The sequence below is a fragment of the Rhincodon typus genome, chromosome 3 (assembly GCF_021869965.1).
Source record: "Rhincodon typus isolate 14 chromosome 3, sRhiTyp1.1, whole genome shotgun sequence".
NCBI classification, from domain to species: domain Eukaryota; kingdom Metazoa; phylum Chordata; class Chondrichthyes; order Orectolobiformes; family Rhincodontidae; genus Rhincodon; species Rhincodon typus.
In genome coordinates, this window is record NC_063334.1 from 61,478,103 (window position 1) to 61,498,920 (window position 20,818).

Below are 20,818 nucleotides of genomic sequence, written 5' to 3' on the forward strand. Positions count from 1 at the left end.
GCACTAGTGAATCAGATGGGTTTTTCCCAATCATGATCATCATTAGACTCTTAATTCCAAATTTTTATTGAATTCAAATTCGACCATCGTGGAATTTTAACCTGGTGCCCAGGAACATTACCTGAGTCTCTGGATTAATGGTCAAGCGATTATAATACTAGACTATCACCTCCCCTTGCATTGATGCCCAGTCTTGAGTTGCTATATCTGTTCGCTGCTGCCTAATTGTTCTTGGTGGACATTGGTGTTCATTATGTGCCCTTTCCATCCTCAGTGCTTTCTCAAAGTGGTATTCCATATGCAGGAGAACTCATTAATTGGCTGGGACAGGAGCAGCACTTGGTAATTAGCCGGGGGTTTCCTTGCCCAGGGTTTGATCTGATGCCAAGGGACTTCAAGGGTTTTGGAGTCAATGTTGACAAATCCGAAGGAAATGCCCACCTGACTGTATAACCACTGCTGCCAACTGAATGCTGACAGGAAGAATTACCTAACAGTGAAGTTTTTACAAGCAATTGCACTTCTGGTTTTGAGAATGTGGTTATCAGATAAATGTCATTCATGTAGTTCACAGAGGGAAACATAAGGCAGCATTCTGCAACTAGCTGAATATGGGTGTCTGCACTAAAGGGCACCCCATACTTCAACACGAGCCTATTCTGAAAGCCAATCTCAGAGCATTTCAGTTAAACCCATTTCATGGGAAATGAAAACTGTGGACAAATTCAAATGGTTAAGTTGCTGTTATCAAGCAATCTCAATATCTGAGAGCAGAATTCGGTCCTACAGGGCAAATGATACCCTTAAAAGCCAGTGCCTTCAGCTACCTCTCCAACTGGGACTCCATATTTAATAGTTGAAATCTGATCTGCAGACTTGGTTTGCACTTACAATTAAGGGGGTACCAACCTAAATGGTGAACAACTGCTCTCTTTGAGCAGTCAGCAGTGGAAATAACTGGAGCATCCAACACGTCCTACTTTTAGATCTCTTATGCTCCTGACTGATCCCGACTAGTGATTAACTAGTAGAGTGCCACAAGAATTAGTAGGAGGACCTCAATCAGTATTGTTTATGTTAAAGACTTGGAGATAGGGACAGAGTGCAATGTATCCACATTTTCTGCTGATACAAAAATTGGTGGGAAGACATGTTGTGATGAGGACATAAGAAATCTGCAAGGGGATATAGAGAAGAGTGAGTGAGCAAAATCTTGGCATATGGATGGAGTTTAATGGAGGAAAGTGTGAGGTTATTCACCTTAGTAGAAGGAATTGAAAAGCAGACTTATAGTGAAATGGAGCAAGACTCCAAAAAAGTGCAGTATAGAGGAATCTGTGTGTCTTTTGTGTATGAAACACAAAAGTTAACGTGCAGTTGCAACAACTAACTAAGAAAGCAAATGAAATTTTGACCTTCCTTACTAGGGGATTGCAGTTTCCAAAGAAGGATGTCTTGTCACCATTGTGCAGGGTATTGGTGAGGTTGCACCTGGAGTATTGTCTACAGTTTATTTAAGAAAGGATGTACTTACTGGCATTGGAGGCTGTTCAAAAGAGATTCATTAGGGTGATTCCTCGGATGAAGGATTGGATTTATCCAAAACAGCTAAACAGTTATGCCTTTATTCATCAGAGTTTAGAAGAATGAGGGGTAGTGATCTTAGTAAAATGTATAAGGTTCTGAGGGGGCTTGGTAGGATAGTTGTTGAGAAAATGTTTCCACTAGTGAGGGAATCTCAAAGGAGGGATGTAGTTACACAATGAGTGGACACTCACTTAATACTGAAATACAAAGGAATTTATTCTCCCAGAGGGTAATGCATATCTGAAATTCTCTATCCCAGAGAGTTGTACAGGTTAGATCAGAATACTAAAATTGTTTACAGAGGAGATAGGTAGATTTTTGAGATATAGAGAGTTCAGAAGGGCTATGATGAGTTGGCATGACAGAACTGGACAGGTCCACTATGATCTTGCTGAACGGCCTATTCCTGATCCTATTTCTGAAGTGAAGTTTTTACAAGCAATTGCATTTCTAGTTTTGAGAGTGTAGTTCTTGTATTAATTTACGGTATGATGCTGGAGGGATGTAGTAGTCATGACGTGTCCACGTGAGGTAATATCCTTCTCAAATTTTCATCTCCTCTTATGTGATTTAGAATGCTCTTGTTAAAAAAAAAACTCCCTTTGATCAGTACGGTTTGACTGTACGTTTTAAAACAAAAATCATTCATTTTCTTTCAAATTTAATTTGAGCATTTATTATCCAGCTCATCGGCAGTTTTTGGTTTCACTGGATATTGGCATCAAGAAGTCAATTGCTTTTAAATTTTTGAAGTCCCTGAACTTGAAACTTTCTGGTACTGTAGAAGATGGCCTATGGCTACTTTTTGGGCATTTACTTCTATCATGATCCCGGAACATTTTTTTAACCTTAATAATTCTAAGCGGTTGGTGGATTGCACGAATAAATATAGACGATGCAGCTTTTGAAGCTCGGAGTGATCCCGTGACATTCGAGATGAGGATCTTCCACTATCTTCTAGATAACAGAAGCTGTTTATGGCAGACTCCGTGGATCAATTTGAAAATGTTATTTTAACATTCTTATATTTGATCATGGTGTCACCAATCATCTTTGATGGCTTTGCATGCTAACTGGAGTGTACGCCACTGTGACTGTGTTCAAAATGCAGATAAGTTATCTCCATGAAGGGTAATATGAGTTTGCTTTCGCAACTGATGCAATCCCTTAATACTCGGTTGCCGTTCCATACGACATTAAGTTGTAATTTACTAGAACTATTTAATAAAATTAATAATGAAATTAACATCAGGTCCACTTTATTACCTTGTAGATTCCAGAGTAAATCTTTTTGGGTGTGATTCTGTAAACAGGCTGTAGGCGGCATCCAGCAAACAGCACATTGTACAGAATGTTTAAAGTTTTGTAAATTATGGTTCCTGGAAAAGCCTTCGGGCTTTGAGGGACAAGTCTTAAGTCACCGGACCGATGTCATAAAAAAACTGCCCTTATATTTTGGAACTTACTGTGCGCCGCGTTCTTTGTGTTTAACTTGAAGAAACATTTGCTTTGTGCTCATTTTACAATGATCGTTGTATTCTTTCGAATGCTGAAATTCCTGATTTGAAAATTGGCTATGTGGCTCAGAACGACACATTAGTCTTTCCAGCTTAATGACCACTGCACATTCATTTTTGAATTTTAGTTTGCGCAGTTAAACATGGTGAGTTTTTAAATTCTTGTTCAACTTGATAACGAAGATCCAGGTTATTGGTAACAAGGGAGGAATGAGCTGGATTGTTTTTTTTTAAACTGAATTTCATATTGTATTCTGCAACATTGCTTCGACAATTATGCTTCATTACATGGGCAATTTATTAGCAACAGTCATTTTAATAGAACAAATTGCTGTCTTTAAATGTGTATTCTTATGAGTATAGACATTCATATTTTGGGTTTATTAAAACACTTATTAAATTGGCTTTATAAGTTATAGTGTTAAAATAATTTGGTGGTTTAGAAATTCTATGATATTTGTCTTCACTTCTTGATTTTAAATTGATGTGAATTGTACTTTTGTGTTTATGGTAAAGTCAATGTAAACATATCTCCATTGTTCTCCAAGTCTCCAATGTTCTCCATTGTGACATCTGAAATATAAATTTGGCATTTGCATTAATCAAAATGAGGTGAAAATTAAACCATCAGGACTCATTACTGTTAGAGTACACACAAAATGCAAACAAACTTAGAACTGATAGCCAAAAGAAATCCCACAGCTCTTTCTTGGTACAATATATTCATAAAGTCTTATTGTGCTGAAACTAAAGTTCCAGTTTTAATTTGTCAAAAAGGAACCCTTGATTCTCTGTCTTTGATTCTTTATTCTTGCACAGTGTTACCTTGACTAAATGCTTTGTAAACTGTGAAACCAATGGGTTATGATCTAACTAATGATGATGTACTTTCCCAATACTTTCAGACTATGATCGATTAGAACATTTTGAATTATGAGATATTCCACTGAGAACAATTTTAAGATGAAACTGTCTAAAACACTGCTTTCTCTCTAATATTAATGTATTTTAGCAAGATTTTCTTATTGGTAGACCATAGTTCTGGCAAATGTTGTTCTAGCCAGAGAATGAGAAATTGGAGCAACTGATGAAGAGTCACTGGACTTGAAACATTACCTCTGCTTTTCCCCCAGAGATACTGGCAGGCCTGCTGAGTTTCTCCAGCAATTTCTGTTTTTGTTGGAGAATCTACCTTGTTTTAAATATCAAAGTGTTAGATTTTGAAAAGAGTTTAATGGGCATTTGAAACATAATGATCGCTTGATGTTTGATATTATCTGGGGAAAAAAGTAAAACATGATCTAGTTCAAGGTTCTTAATATTTAGTGGCAAAATAAACAATGGTGCAGAGTTCGTTTTAACACTAATGACTTTGATTGGATTTCAGGCAACTATGCATGCCTGTAGATAAAGTACTGAAGTTGGAAGCTTTGATACCATGACCCCACCATATTGCTATTACAATCTAGTTGGCTGGAATTATTTATTTGACATATTCGGTTTACCACCCTTTTCCTATTGATTTGCTTATAGAAGACTGTAGATTTTCCTTTTATGCTAGGTGCCTTATTTGCTTTTCATCTTACTTTTGAAACTTCTGTATTCAGCTTGTACGCAACTATATTTACTATCAGGCACTTGTCATAAGGACATTTTTTCTGCTTTAACTTGCCTTCTATCTCCTTTGTCATTCCAGGGATCTCTGGATGTATTTATTGCACTTTACTTCCTTTTGAGAGAATATACCTAGACTGTGTCCAAACCATCTGTTCTTTGAAGGTAATCCATTGTTCACCTCCTGATTCTCCTGCTTGCCCTTGATTCCAGGCTATTGGTCCCAACTCTATTATTGTTCCCAGTTGATTATTCTTACACTGGAAACATCAATGTTATTGTCCACCAGATTCTTAAACCTTATGATACAATGATCAGTGTCGTCTAGATGTTCCTCTATTGTTACTTGGCCCATTCATGCCCAACAATCAGGTCTAGCAATACCTCCTTTCCTGTTGCACTAACTGTCCTGAGCATAATCCATCAACGCTCGCCATTTGCTGCCCCTCTCACTTACCCTATCCCGGTCAATTTACGTGTAATTAAAGTATAAAAGCGCCATGATTCTCGTGAGATTCTCTTCCCGAAGTCTCGTGGAAAATATCTGGATCTCGGATTTCCGATTACCGTCATGTTTTAACGGATTGTTGTACTGTAACCCGGATGCCTCAACAGCCTAAATATGCAGGTTTTCCGAACAAAGCCGATTTCTTAGTTCCACTGTCTTCCCTTTGTTTTCCAATTATTCATTCACTTGCCATTTATAAACTATTTTAGATTCTCTGCCGACCCTTGCCAATTCCTAACAGCCCGCTTGGTAAAAACAAAATCCTAATCTCTCTGCTATTTTGCGGATGATCCTGAAAACCTTATGCATCACCGAAAGAAGTTCTCATTGTTTTCCCTCCTGACATACGGCAACATTATAATTACCATTTACAAAAAAATCCTTTTCTTTATTTGGTTTAATGACCTCTATTTTTACTTTTGCTGGCGAGGGTACGAATAACTGGCAACATCAACTGAAGTCTCTAAGTTACGATTACATTATTGGGTTGTCTGAAGCAAGATAAGCCTACTCTGACTTTTTTTGAAGGAATGTGTGAAACGTGTAGTGACTGAAACTTTAATACTATGTACAGTTTTTGTTTTAAATTAAGTATTCACTCCGGTCACTGTAGACCGAGATTGTACCATTATATGTTGATGTTAAGAAGACTGCTTGCAGATTCAATGAGTCATAATCTGAGCAGTAACTGGGAAAGTGTCAGATAGCCACCGCCGGGGTTCAAGGATCAGCACAGTGCAGTCAGCCTTAGTTAATATTGAAGGCATCGCTTTTAGCGTGACACTGCGTGGTTTTGGAGATATTCTTCCGTTTTCCAATGCTTTGGAAGTCTACAAAATTTCATTTTTGCTACAAAGTCATAAGAAAGTATCCCTGTTCCCTTTCAAGCAGAAGACAACGGGTTAAATGAAGGTTCGGCTCAAGGTACCAAATCTTGTCATGACCTGGAAAGCCAGTGCACATCCCGTCTTCTATTCAAGTAGCTACAATCTTAAACAAAGTTTATAATTAATTTTAAACAGTAGGGCAGTGCAGTGGCACAGGTCGCAATGTTTGTAGAAAGTGTAAAACTATTCATGGGTTCTCTTTTAATACTTAACCTGCACGCGGTTTATCTTCTATGATGCCAAAGTCCATTTCTTGACACCGAAAAGGCCCGACAGCTTAACTTCTTACCAATGGAGCGAGTAAGCAAGAGGTAGACTGCAATGAGCCGCGTGAAACAAAAGATGCACCTCTGTAGAAAATAATGTATTTTATGCAACTATTAGTTCGGCGCCTTAATATGTGAGTTTTTACTTGTGGTTTGCGAGCGCGTGTGTGGGCACAAATGAATTATTTTGTGCACTCATTTAAGGCCAACTGTGTAAATCAGATGCTATTTTATATGCATAAACAGATGCACGAAGAGTTAGAATATATTCCCCGAATGATACTGTTTCTTTTATTTTAAAAAAAGTCAACAAAAATGTCTGGAAACCTTTAGATTTCAAATAGCCAGACAAAATTGCTTAGTCACACGATTGCAAGTCAGAGGATCAAAACAAATTGCAAATTTATTTATTGCCATTACTTTCAAATCTTAGACAATATTTCCAGAAAAGTTAATGCAAATAATAATTTCTTGAGACAATCTGATGATACTTTGCATCAAGGGCAACCTAACTCATGAACTTCATTGTTGTTAAAAATGTTGATCATTAACGTATGGCTCACCCATCTTAGCCTGAAAAGAGGAAGTAGTGTTTGATTGAATGGATTTTTGGAGAATACAATATATTGGGGCATGTTTCTGGGAAATTTGGTCCTGCTCTTTTAATAAAGTGTGGGAAGGACATTCCTGTCCTTAGGATTAAAATACTGATGACCACTTTGGAGCAAGCTTTTAAAAGGTAGCTTAAAAGTTCTGGGGATAAGTGAGTGAGTTTAACTACAGCTTCTCATTACTTTGTGTAAGAAAAACACAAAGGCAAAATTAGCCTTGTATTTTCAACATTGATCTGTATTTTCTATTAGCTGCCACATACATTGCAATAAACAAACCAGAGAATATTTTTCATTCATATTTCATTTTTCCATGTAGTAATCATAGTAACATACCTAGATGTTAAGTAATTGACAAATCATGATGGTTGGTGCTGAATTCTGAAGACAATACAAATAAAACACTGATAATTTATAATGTGATTATAGACAATATTAAATAAACATCCGGTATTAACTAATAAAAAGATTGCACAATTGTGAATATTTTTGTATATAAATAATTACAAAATGTTGTAACATTCATGTTGCCCTAATTTACAAAATAATAATGAAAAGCCCTCTAGATACTGTATATGTATGAACTTCTGAAAATTATTTGTTTCAAGTGGAGTGTTTGAATTCTCAATTATTTGCATCATATTAGCGCATTTTATAACACGGGATTTGGACTGTCTGTTTATTTGTTCTACAGTACATTTTATTTGCAGAATGATGCCTTGTCTCCTTGGTTCCATTAAATATTTGCTTTCATGTTGATGCAACAAGAGATGGTGGTGGTGGCAGGTAGGATCTGAATGTTTTCTAGCAAAGCCTAGACAGTTTGTTTCTGCCTTTCAGCAATGGAATATATATTCACTTGTTATCTCTAAGCAGATAACTAATCTCACAGTAAAGAAATTTTTTTTTGTTTGAATTGTTATGACCCACAACAGCAACAGTAATATCAATCAATGTTCTGTCAGGATAACAGCTTGAAGATGCCAAAATTGTGTTATGGAATAGGTTCAGAAGAAAACAGCACCCTTCAAATTCACAGCACTCTGTAAGGACTTTCATATACTGTGACATTTCCATCTTCTGCACTATCTTATTGCTTTCTCGTCATGTTTGTGCAATAAATTTACTTGATAAGTGAGGTAGGTGTTAGGAAATATTAGAAAAAAATGTTGGCAAAATTCTGTGGACATGTGTCCTGATATAGTCATACTTCTGTTAAGATTGAAAGGCTGGCATGGATATTATCAAAATGTGTTCATTGAGTGCCAATGAATCTTAGGAAAAACCACAAAGTGAATGTTGAGATTGAGTGCCTTCCTGGCTACAGTAGAAAGTTCCAACATTGTGCAAGGTCAATGGAATTGAAGGTGAAACTTTTAAAAATTAAACCAGGATTTTGCATGTCATTATGTTTAAAGTTAGTTTGGATGTGCAGACAAGAATTTTAAGCAAGCTACTTTGTAACACTGAGCAACATGCTTAACTAATCATTTGCTAAATCTTATTAAAAGTCAGAATAATTTGCTTTTCAGAGGAATATTTTCTTTCTGTTTAAGGGGATAGAAGAATCAGATTGACAGAAGTAAAGATGCATCCTGATTCTTCTTACTAAACATCACAGTACATTCAATTACACAGACATTTTGTTTAATCCACATTTAAAATTAATCACATTTAGCTATTTACTGAAATATAGGAGCAGGAGGATGCCATTCATCATGATCATGGCTGATCGTCCAACTTAATAGCCTAAACCTGCTTCCTCCCCATAACCTTTTGACCCCATTCACCCCAAGTGCTGTATCGAGCTGCCTGTTGAATACATTCAATATTTTGGCATCAACTACTTTCTGTGGCAATGAATTCCACAGGCTCACCAGTCTTTGGGTGAAGAAATGTCTCCTCATCTCTGTCTTAAATGGTCTACCCAAATCCTTGGACTGTGACCCCTGGTTCTGGACACACCCTGCATGGGAACATCCTTCCTTAATCCACCTTGTCTGGTCCTGTCAGAGTTTGAGAAGTCTCTGTGAGCCCCCCCGCTGCCCCCCCCCCCCCCCCCCCACATACACACACACACACTCCCACGCCCCCTATTCATCTGAACTCCAGCAAAAACAATCCTAACCTAGTCAATGCTTCTTCCTATGTCAGACTGGTAAACCTTTGCTGCATTCCCTTGAGAGCAAAGGCATCCTTCCTCAGAAAAGGAGACCAAAACTGCACACAATATTGTAGATGTGGCCTCACCAAGGCCCTGTATAACTGCAAGAACACATTCCTGCTCATGTAAACAAAATCTCTCGCAATGAAGGCCAACATACCATTTGCCTTCTTTACCGCCTGCTGCACCTGCATGCTTACCTTCAGTGACTGGTACACAAGGACACCCAGGGCCCACTGCACACTCCCCTCTCCCAATATACAGCCATTCAGATAGTAATCTGCCTTCTTGTTTTTGTTTCCAAGTGAATAACCTCACATTTATCCAAATTGTATTGCATCTGCCATTGATTTCCCACTCACCCAACTTGTCCAGATCATGCTGAAGGATTTCTGCATCCTCATTACAGGTTGCCCTCTGGGTGGGGGAGGGGGGGTCTCACAGAGACTTTTATGACAGAGATGAGGAGACATTTCTTCCCCCAAAGAGTGGTTAGCCTGTGTAATTCATTGCCACAGGAAATAGTTGATGCTAAAACATTGAATGTATTCAACAGGCAACTAGATATCCAACTTGGTATCATCTGCAAACTTTGAGATGTTACATCTTGTTCCCTCATCCAATCATTAATATATATTAATGAATAGCTAGGGTCCCAGCACCGATCCCTGTGGCACCCCACCAGTTACTGCCTGCCAATTTATAAAGGACCCATTAATCAATCCCTTGGTCCTTCTTTGCTGTTTTCTAAACTGCTCCTAATCCTCAGACATATTATCTTTCTTGGCCAATGTGTATAGTTCTTCCTTGGATTGGATACTATCTTTAATTTCCTTTGTAAGCCATTGGGATTGGCAATTTTACCCATTTTGCTTTTGCGACAGACAGGAATAAACAGTTGCTGCAGATCCCCCATGCATTCCTTGAGTGTTTGCCATTGCCTATCCACTGTCATCCCTTTAAGTAACTCTCCCCAATCTATCAAGGCCAACTCATACCTCATATCTTCATAGTTTCCTCTATTAAGATTCAGCACCCTAGTCTCCAAATTAACTGCTTCACTCTCCATCTGGATAAAAAACTTCCTCATGTTATGGTTGCTCATACCCAAGGGGTCTCGCACAGCTAGATTGGCAATGATTCCCTTCTCATTACACAGCACCCAGTCTTAAATGGCCTGCTCTCTAGATGGTTCCTCCACATATTGGTCAAGAAAACCATCCCATACACACTTCAGGAATTCCTCCTCTATGGCATTGTGGCTAATTTGATTTTCCCAATCTATGTGCAGATTAAAATCACCCATGATCACCAATATTCCCTTTCCACATGCATCTCTAATTTCCTGCTGAATGCCATTCCCAACATCACCACTGCAGTTTGAGATCTATATATGACACCCACCAATGTTTTTGGCCCCTTGGTATTTCTCAACTCTACCCATACAGATTCCACATTGTCAGAGCTAATATCCTTCCTCACTATTGTACTAATTTCCTCTTTAACCAGCAATACCATTCCACCACCTTGTCCTTTTTGCCTGTCCTTCCTAAATACCGGACATTCAGTTCCCATCCCTGGTCACCCTGCAGCCATGTCTGTGTAATCCCAATTATATCATACCTGTTTACATCCATCTGAGTGATTAGTTCAACAACATTATTGAAAATGTTCCGCGCATTAAGGCACAAAGCCTTTAAGCTTGTCTTTTTAATATTGTCTGTCTCGCTCTTATGTTTCTCAATAGGCTGTTTGAATTTTGTCATTGGTTTCTCTGCCTATCACTTTTCTTATTCCTTTTTCTACCTTTTTGCTTTTGTCCTTGCTCCCTCCTTCTTGACTCATTACATCGGTTCCTATTCCTCGGCATATTAGTTTAAGCCATCCTCAACCGCTCGAGCAAACACTCCCCCTAGGACATCAGTCCAAGTCCTGCCCAGGTGTAACCTGTCCAAGTCCTGCCCAGGTGTAACCTGTCCAATTTGTACAGGTCCCACCTCCCCCAGAACCAGTCCCAATGCCCCAGGTATCTGAAACCCTCCCCCATTTTCCCCCCCTCCCCCGACCCCTGACACCATCTTTTCAGCCACGTATTCATCCGATATATCCTGTCGTTTTTACTCTGACTAGCACGGGGCACAGGTAGTAATCCTGAGATCACTACCTTTCAGGTCCGATTTCTTAACTCTGTTCCAAGCTGCCTGTATTCTGCTTTTAGGACCTCATCCTTTTTTTTAACCTATGTCGTTTGTACTGATGTGTACCACGACCACTGGCTGTACACCTTCACCCTCCAGAATGTCCTGTACCTGCTCTGAGATGTCCTTGACCCTAGCACCAGAAAGATAACATACCATCCTGGAGTCTCGTTTGTGGCCACAGAAGCGCCTGTCTATTCCCCTTACAATTGAGTCCCCCATAACTATTGCCCTGGCACACATTTTACCCCTCCCCACTGCAGCAGAACCAACCTTGGGGCAACAAGTTTGGCTGCTGCTGCTTTCCTCTGAGAGGTCATCCCCCTCAACTGTATCCAAAACAGTATATTTGTTTTGCAGGGGAATGGCCACAGGAGATTCCTGCACTACCTGCCAGTCTCCCTGGCCCTGTCACCCATTCCCTTCCTGCCTACAGAGTCTGAGCTTGTGCTGAGACCCTCTGTCTACTTGCTATCCTTGATATTCTCTGCCTCGCAGATGCTCCACAGTCCCCCCAGCCGTCGATGCAGCTCTGAAACTCAAGCTTCCAGGAGCTGTAGCTGGAGACAGTTCCTACACACATGCTGACCTGGGGGATTGGAAATGGCCCTGGCCTGGGTTGGATGGATGGAGTGGGGTGATCCAGCGACCAGCTGTTTCGGTTTCGGTCTCTGTTGTAGGTCCTTGGCCAGTTTGTGTATAGGTGTGCCTGATAGGGAGACAGTGGGTCTGAGGGGGATGTCTGGTTTGTGTACTTTGGGGAGTCTGTAGAAGTAGGGGGTGTATAACAACCTCATCCACAACCTAAGCTACAAATCTTTGCAAGAACCTTAAATTTGGTATTCTTTTCATTCACTCATGGCACATGAGCATCACTGGCTCGCCTGCATTTATTTCACATACCTTATTGCTCTTGAGAAGGTGGTGGTGTGCTGCCTTATTGAACTGCTGCTGTAAGTAGACCCACAATGCTGTTAGGGGGGAAATTCCAGGATTTTGACCTAACGACAGTGAAAGAATGGCAATATATTTCCAAGTCAGGATAGTGAGTGTCTTGGAGGGGAACTTGCAGATGGTGGTGTTCCCATGTATCTGCTGCCCTTCTTCTTCTGGATGGAAGTAGTCATGGGTTTGGAAGAAGCTGTCTAAGGATCTTTAGTGAATTGCTGTAATGCATCTTGTAGATAGTACACACTGCTGCTACTGACCATCAGTGGTTGAGGGAGTGGATAACTGTGAATGTGGTTCTAGTCAAGCAGGTTGCTTCATCCTGAATGCTGTCAATTTTCTGGAGTGTTGTTGGAGCTGCACCCACCCATGCAAGTGGGGAGTATTTGATCAAAATCCTGACTTGTGCTTTGTCGATGATGTACAGGCTTTGGTGGTTCACTCACTGCAGAATTCCTAACTTCTGACCTGCTGTTGTAGCCATTGTTTTTACATGGCAAGTCCAGTTGAGTTTCTGCTCAATCTTAACCCTGAGGATGTTGACAGTGGGGGATTCAGTGATGATAATACAGTTGAATGTCAAGGGGTGGTGGTTAGATTGTCTCATATTGGAGATGGTCATTACCTGGCATTTGTGTGTGCAAATTTTACTTGCCACTTGTCAGACCTAGCCTGTATATTGTCCAGATCTTATTGCATTTCAACACGGACTGCTTCAGAATCTGAGGAGTTGCAAATAGTGCTAAACATTGTGCAATCATCAGTGAGCATCCCCACTTCTGACCTTACGGAGGAAAGGTCATTGATGATGCAGTTGAAGGTGGTTGGGCCTAGGACACTACCCTGAGGAACTCCTGCAGAGATGTTCTGGAGCTGAGATGAGTGACTTCCAATAACCACAACCATCTTCCCATGTACCAGGTATGACTCCAACCAGTGGAGAATCTGCCCCTGATACCCATTGATGCCCATTTTGCTAGGGTTCCTTGATGCCACACTTGGTCAAATGTGGCCTTGATGTCAAGGGCTGTCACACTCACTTTACCTCTGGAATTCAGCTCTTTTGTCCATGTTTGAACCAAGGCAGTAGTGAGGTCCAGAGTTGAGTGGCCCTGGTGGAACCCAAACTGGGCGTCACTGAGCAGGTTATTTCTGAGCGGGTGCTGCTTGATAACACTATTAATGGAACCTTCCATCACTTTACTGAAGATCAAGAGTAGACTGATGGGATGGTAATTGGCCAGGTTGGATTTATTCTGCTTTTTGTGTACAAGACATACCTGGGCAATTTTCCACTTTGCTGGGTAGATGCCAGTGTTGTACCTGAACTGGAACAGGAAGTATCCTGTTCGATCCTTTCATGTCCAATTGTATGACTTCACATTTGCCTCCGTTGAAATACATGTGCAACTATTTTGGTTATCTATCAATAATCAACAATGTAATACTTAATTCTATTAATATCTCTTTGTAATTTTATACTGTTTACCTTCATACTTTCGACAAATTTGACGACGAATTCAATATTGAAAATTCAGTTATCTGATAACCAGAATTTACCAAAGCTGGAATTTTTTCCTCTCTGGACATCTGGGTGCTGCCTCCAGGACAGAATAAGCACGGGGATGAAGAGGTCGTTCTTAGTCTGATCCCAGAAAATTGAATCAGTCAAGGTTTTGCACAGAATTCAATGCAATGCTTTAATGTCTCCCTCCCTGCTCACCCCAATCCCCACCCCACCCCACCTAACACAGATCTTCCCTATTCCCTGGATGCAAAATGTCTTGTACCAGCAAGTATTTGAAAATCCAGGAAATTCCAAAATTTGTTACAGTTCCAGTCCCGGAGGTGTCAAATCTTGGATACCGAACCTGTATGTGTTGTCCTCTTTGATCATCTAAGCCATTGACACAGATCCCAGTAGGAAACCACACGTTACTTTGTACCAATTAGAGTATCTTCCCATAACTTTCCATCCTCCATTCTACTCTGCTCAGCCAATTTTCTAACCAAGTTAATAATATTCCTTCACTGAAATCCTTGAAGTTCAACATTAGCCAACAATCTCTCTTGAGAAATTTTATCAAAAAAATTTTGGAAGCTCATATAAAACACATTCATTGACATTGCCCTGTCTCCTATTCAGCTCTTCAACCAAGTTTTTGACTAATGCGTTTTAAATACAACTCTGTTGTTTTTTCCTCATATCATTGCTGAATGCTTCATTTTAGTCTTCCTAAGTGCATATCCAAGTTGAGCTGATATTGCTATGACTACGTGATGTAATTAGAAATTAAAGATTAGTAATTTATCATCTGAAAGACTTTTCCCAGGTGGGCAGTGGGTATTTGAACTGCTAGCAGAGAACTGGTACAGTAATGGGATATGAAAACTAAGGCTTCTTGGAGGGGTGGAACAGGGAACCTGGGAAATTATAATGGGAACGAGACTGAAGATAGATGCAACAAAGTTCAGGGAGCCAAGCCTTATGCCCACACACAGAGATATGAAACTGGAGCGATGGGCAGTTTAGTGTGTGACAGTGATTGGTACTGTCTTGACCTGCAAGATTTCTTCACAGTGCAGGAGAAATTTAATCACCTCACTTTGTTCATTATTCTCATGCTACCACAGGAATAAGAGGTTAAAATATCTGACAATGGGACAGGCTTTGTTAAAAATGTCATTTAATCCTGAGCTCAAGAATTCAATTTTCTTGGGTCCCACTCATGCAGAATTAATATTGCGCTATTGTAAAGGCTTCATATTTAATTTTATTTAGAGCTTGAGTTTTGAAAAAAATGTAGAAGAAGTTTAAATTATGTGGATGCCTGGTTTGGTCTTTCTGTAAAGGTAATTAACAGACAAGTCTGGGAAAGCTCATGACTTTAGTTGATTATTTCGACTCACTTCATTAGATATCACCAGCTTCGATTTTGTGGCTGTCTTGTTCAAATTTTGTTTTGGATGTCAGTTGGTGAAAAATCAACTTGGGGAAAAGTTGCACAGATCATCTCCCTGTCTTTCTGAAACACCCTTATTGTGAACCCAATGTCAAACCTTATTGTCCTCTTGAAGAACAATAGTGACTTCTTGATACTATGGTTCCTGAACAAGTTTTGTCTGCCATGACCCCACTGACAACTGCTCATGTCTAATGCCTTATCCAAGTGTGCCAGAATGCTAGATCAAAAGCCATAAAAACATTCCTTATCTTAGTCATTTTCTCCTCAAGAACAAACTATTATTGGCCTGAAGTATTTTTTCCCAAAGTGAATTTCTGCATAGAGAAATCTGCTTTTTTCCCCTTTACCTGGTATGTGTGCATAGAAGGGTAAACATTTACCTTTTCATATTACAAAGTGTGTGTAAACCCATTTTGAATCTTCAACGAATCAGTTTTGTTTTATAATAAATCAGTAATTTTGTGTTTGTTAAAGAAACTTGGCTGATGGTTCTTTTTATTCTAAGTCTAATACTGAAATAGTATATGTTTTGGGAATTGAACAACCCAATTAAATTGATGTTGTGACCTATAGAGTGGCGGAGCTAGAGGCAGACAGTGACCCCCTCCCATTTCACTTGTAACAGCACTCGCATGACACCACTGAAAAGCAACTCAGAGGACCTGAAACAGGTAGCAGAGTAATGGCAGAGTCACTGCATCCTCTGTGCCAATATCCAAGAAAATTTGATACAATGCATTGCTACCTGGAGCATATGATAGTACCAAGAATATCTGTATCTGCCTTCCCACAAACAGAAAGGCCTCCAAAACATGCAATGTACCCAATGTCAATACTTTAATCATTGGGGTTCATGCCTTGAGGTATAATTTTGGGGAAATGATAGCAAATGGCTCCTGAGAGCTTTGTCACAACATATCCCAGGGGTTTGCAGAATCTAACTGATGTCATTGTCGTCTCCGTGACCAGTGTACAGTCAGATCTAGGATCTTGTATAAATGCTGTGACCGGTACTTGCCTTCAACTTGTTTTCCTTTCTTTTGATCACATCTCATGTGAATGCTACAGTTCACATTATTGGTCTCCATCAGCTAGCGATCCCAGCCTAAGACTTAAATATTTAGCAACCATCTTTTGCTTTCTACCTAGAAACATAGAACAATCACATCACAAAAGGAGGCTATAACTTGTCCTTTCATGTTTGTGTCACTCGAAAAACATTGATGCAAAGTAATTACACTTTCTAACTTTTTGTCTTATTGTCTTGTAGATTACAATACTATTTCTAAGTAACATTTCAATCCGCTCAGTGAATTTCCTACTAATTCACTTCAATTACTTTAGTTGTGATCACAATTATTGAACTTTACCAGATGTCTGCCAAAAACTATCATCAATCCAATTAAAGTCAAAGACATTATGACAATTATATTTCTAACCTCTACACCTTCTCAAAGACTCAACAAATTCTTCTTCAGTAGATAGTATCACATAGAATGTATATTGTGCCAGCTTTAGTTATCCAATATTTGTAAATTTCATACAATTCCAATAAATTGCACTAACAAAACCGGTTCATTCTGGTTAAAGTCAAGAATCAGTTGTGGAATGCAGATATACCTGTATTGAAATGGAGGGAGGAAGGTTTAACCTTTTGCATTCAGAGTGTCCTTTGCAACTTTCAGTTTTTTATGTAATAACCACTGTCAAAGGTATGTTTGTTTGAAGCACTGGATTTAACAAATTAGAAATAGGAATCTATATATACATTTTGATGACTGAGCATAATGAGCACTGGCTACCTGCTTAACAAATTGCTTTAGGTATTTCTACTATCCTGGAAGGGTTAAAACATATTACTGGTTATGTCCTTGACACATTCATTTTTAACACAAATCTTGCAGATGTGAGGGTATGTAAAGCCTTTCCTTTTTTTTCACATACAGCTTTTCTGAAAGACGTTTGTGAAAGACAAAAAGGGAATAAATAGTTCTTTATGAACTTTATTTACTTCAGATTACATACTATTGTGTCGATCTGAGCTCATAGGTACTAAAACAAAGCAGTGTATTGCTGCTATGTTGTAAAGTTTTGCGTTCCTCTTGTTCATGAGCACTTTAAAAGGCTCATTACTTTTTCAAGGAAATAGGAAAATAATAAAATTGTCTTTCTCAATCGTTAAAATATGGTAAGTTACAATTTTTACGTAAGAAATATAAGACTAGTTGTGACAAGCAGCTTTTACTCATGTCAATGTATATGTTGTTTTGTGTGCTTTACTAATATTTGTGTAATTATATTTGCATTCATTTATAGTTATTACAAATACAGTCTTCACTCTGGCTGTGAAATATAGAAATTAGAATATTCAGTGATACGTACACTCCTGTGATTGCTAGCTATAGTTTAACTATATTTTGACCAGATTTGTTTGCAGCAATTTTATTAGTGATGGCTTATTTACTTAATGTAGTCACTTACAACATTTACTTTCGCACTTTATTATAGTTAAATAGTATTCAATGGTGTTGGATAAAATAATTAATGGCTTTTAAAAATGTTCAGATTTTTCCTTGTAGAAAAAATTCCGATTATATATTACCTGTATCATTTACTTTAAGGTAATGGAAATAAAAACTGTAATCCCTCAAGATCAGCATCAACCAGAGTGATACAACAGTTGGTGTTATATTGTGTCATTACCAGCAGTTACCCTCCATGGCTCTATGTACGACTTTGTGAGGCTAGAATCAAAAGGGGTGCCAATATTGTAGAAGGGTTGCCTACTGTAGGAGATCACAGAGATAGAGAGAGCTAAAGATGAATTTCAGAACAAGGATGAGAATTATAAAATTGAGATACAGCTTCACTGGGGACTACTGCAGGTCAGGGGCATATGGGTGATTCAGACCTGATGCGAGTTAGAACACGTGGCAGAATTTTAACTTCCAAGATTACCGCTGGTAAAATGTGGGAGGCTGGTGGATAGTGTTGAAAAAGTCAAATTTAGAGATTACCAAGGCAGAGACGAAGATATCAGCAGTAGATGAGCTAAGACAAGGGCAGATCCACTAAACATTATGGGGGAGGAAAGATAGATAGTTTTTTGGGATGGTCCAGGTATACACTCAGCACCTGATCTGAGAGTCCAATGTCACACCAAAGTTAAGAACAGTCTGTACAAACCAGAATCACAGAATATAACAGAACAACCAGAATCACAATTCAAATCCATTGAAATCCTACAATACAGAATAACTCATTTGCATTCTTTTCTCATTTCTAGGCGCAGAAATCCTGGATTGAAGGGGTTTTTTATAAGCGAGAATGTGGCAAAATTATACCCAGTTCCAAAGATTCACACAGGTTAGTAGATACAAGTTTTAACACATTCGAAAGATTTGCAGGGACTCTTCTGAAATCTAGTTTAGTAATAATCATACTATATCAAACATAACTGTTTATTGATAATTATAATTTATATTTCTATTATTTTGATAAGTATCAGACTTATTGGGAGGAGAGCCTTCTGTAATCAGCTAAAACCTGGTGCTTGAAAACAGGAGCAAGTAAAATGCTTATTAAATTGGAGATAGGCTGATCTCATGGGATATCCTTTCACTGTCCCGGATTATCTTCCAAGCAAGTTACGGGCAGGTCCGTAAAGGGCCTGGAATGGCGAGTTACCCAACAATGAGAGGAATCTGAAACATTGAGAGAATCAGTATTTCAAAATGTTAAAATAGTTACAACTATGAGGTAACTGATAAATCAGAGGTAGAACTCTAGTGTGTCAGGTGATGGGTTCAACCATCACTTCAGAAACTTGAGCACACTATCCGAGCTAAAATTTGAATGTGAGAGTGCTGCGCTGTTGTGGATGCCGTTTATTAAATGAGATGCATAAAGTGAAGCAATGAAAAGACCCTTCAACAATGGTTTGTAGAGAAGTTGATGGGATGCTCAGATTTTCACACTGTCCTTCAGCTTTTTGTACTTGGCCTCCTCTGGGGCCTGTCAAAGATATTAGAAATGATTAGCACTGTGACAGATGCTTTGACTCCAGTTTGAGTGGTCTTGGGCAAGAGCTTCCCATGAGACAATGGGAACGTTGCACATTTTTTTCAGGGAGGCTTTGAGAATGACCTTGAAATGTTTCCTCAGTCCTCCTGGTAACTACTTGCTGTAATGAAGCTAGAAGTAGGGAACGTGTGTCAAGGATGTAGATGATATGGCCCACCCAATGCAGCAGAATGACAACTGAGTGCCCCAATACTGGGCAGGTTGGCCTATGAGAGGTCACTGGAACATCCTATCAGACAGTCAAAGGCTGCACTGCATACTAGAGGTGATGTTGAAATTCATCATCATTGTCTGCCCTCACTGAAAGGAGGCTCCCAAGGTGTTAGAATTGATCCACAATGTCTATTAGCTTGCTATGGATATTGGTAGTTGGGTGGAGGTGTTGTACAGTGGGAGCACGTGACTGAACAATCTTTGTCTTCCAAATATTTAACCTACTGGCCATTATCTGTTATGCCTCTGAGAATGTACCAATGATGGTTTGGAGCTCGGTCTGTAAATGTGAGCATGTTGTCTGTGTACTGCAGCTTGATTGCACATTGGGCTGGACTTGGTTCTGCATTGGAAGTGAAGGGATTCTAACTGGGTTAGTGGCACTGTTGGCTCTCAGCTCTTGCAAGTCATGTTATAAATGACCAACCTTATGTTGGTCTGGTGTTGTGCTGAGCTGGTAGCAGGATGTGGTTGACACTACTCACAGCAAGGATGGAGTCTCCTTTGAAGAAACCGCTTGTCTCTCTGTTTATAACTCTCAGTGGGATAGGTCCTTGTGTTTTTGGGTTATAGATGCTCTTGACAGAGCAGAAGAATTGTCATGGTTGTCACTGAGTTTCTGGGTTTTCTGCACCCTATCGACCTCCTATCTGTTACTAAGGTTATGGTGTTTGTGTTGGAGCTGGAACTTCATTTATCTGTAGACCTGTTTTCTTTCCCTTGAGTTTTGGTGGTGCCTGTAGTTCTGGAATACCTCACTGGCGATACAGTAACATTTGGTTGTCTTGATCCAGTCATGCTGTTTCCTGGTAGAGAAACCTAAAGTCTCCTCCTGAGTGCTCTTTATGAAGGGAAGGGCAGGCCAGGCCAGGCTCTGTGGACATTCTGTGGTTCCTATTCTTCAGCATTACCAGGTTGACTGTGAGGCAATGGTTAAGTAGTTGTTTCTTCATCGAGCTGTGCGGGGCTCAGCGCTTGAAATTTTTATGTTTGTGGTTCACTAGAACTATAAATAGAACACAAGGTGGACGGAGGATAAACTTGAACAGGGAATACTTTATTGTGCTTCTTCTCAGATCCACTGCTGGTCTTAGACTGCCTCCCCTTGCTCCTGCTTCTGGATCACCTGACCCTTTCTACTGAAGGGGCAGCACACACCCAACTACATACATAACACTCCCTTTATTTTGATATTCCCCTTAATATATATACATGCAACAACTATAACTCTTATATAGGCATCCTAGCTAACATAT

At 39.4% G+C, this 20,818-nt stretch overlaps 1 protein-coding gene across 1 annotated transcript in view; it reads left to right on the top strand.

Annotated features, from left to right (window-relative positions):
• Positions 1 to 20,818, top strand: part of LOC109928628 (transient receptor potential cation channel subfamily M member 6-like) — a 172,628-nt gene that overhangs the window by 1,465 nt on the left and 150,345 nt on the right. Inside the window, exon 2 of the mRNA XM_048593519.1 lies at positions 18,553 to 18,632. Coding sequence (XP_048449476.1) covers positions 18,553 to 18,632 — 80 coding nt within the window. The remainder of the gene's footprint in view (positions 1 to 18,552; positions 18,633 to 20,818) is intronic.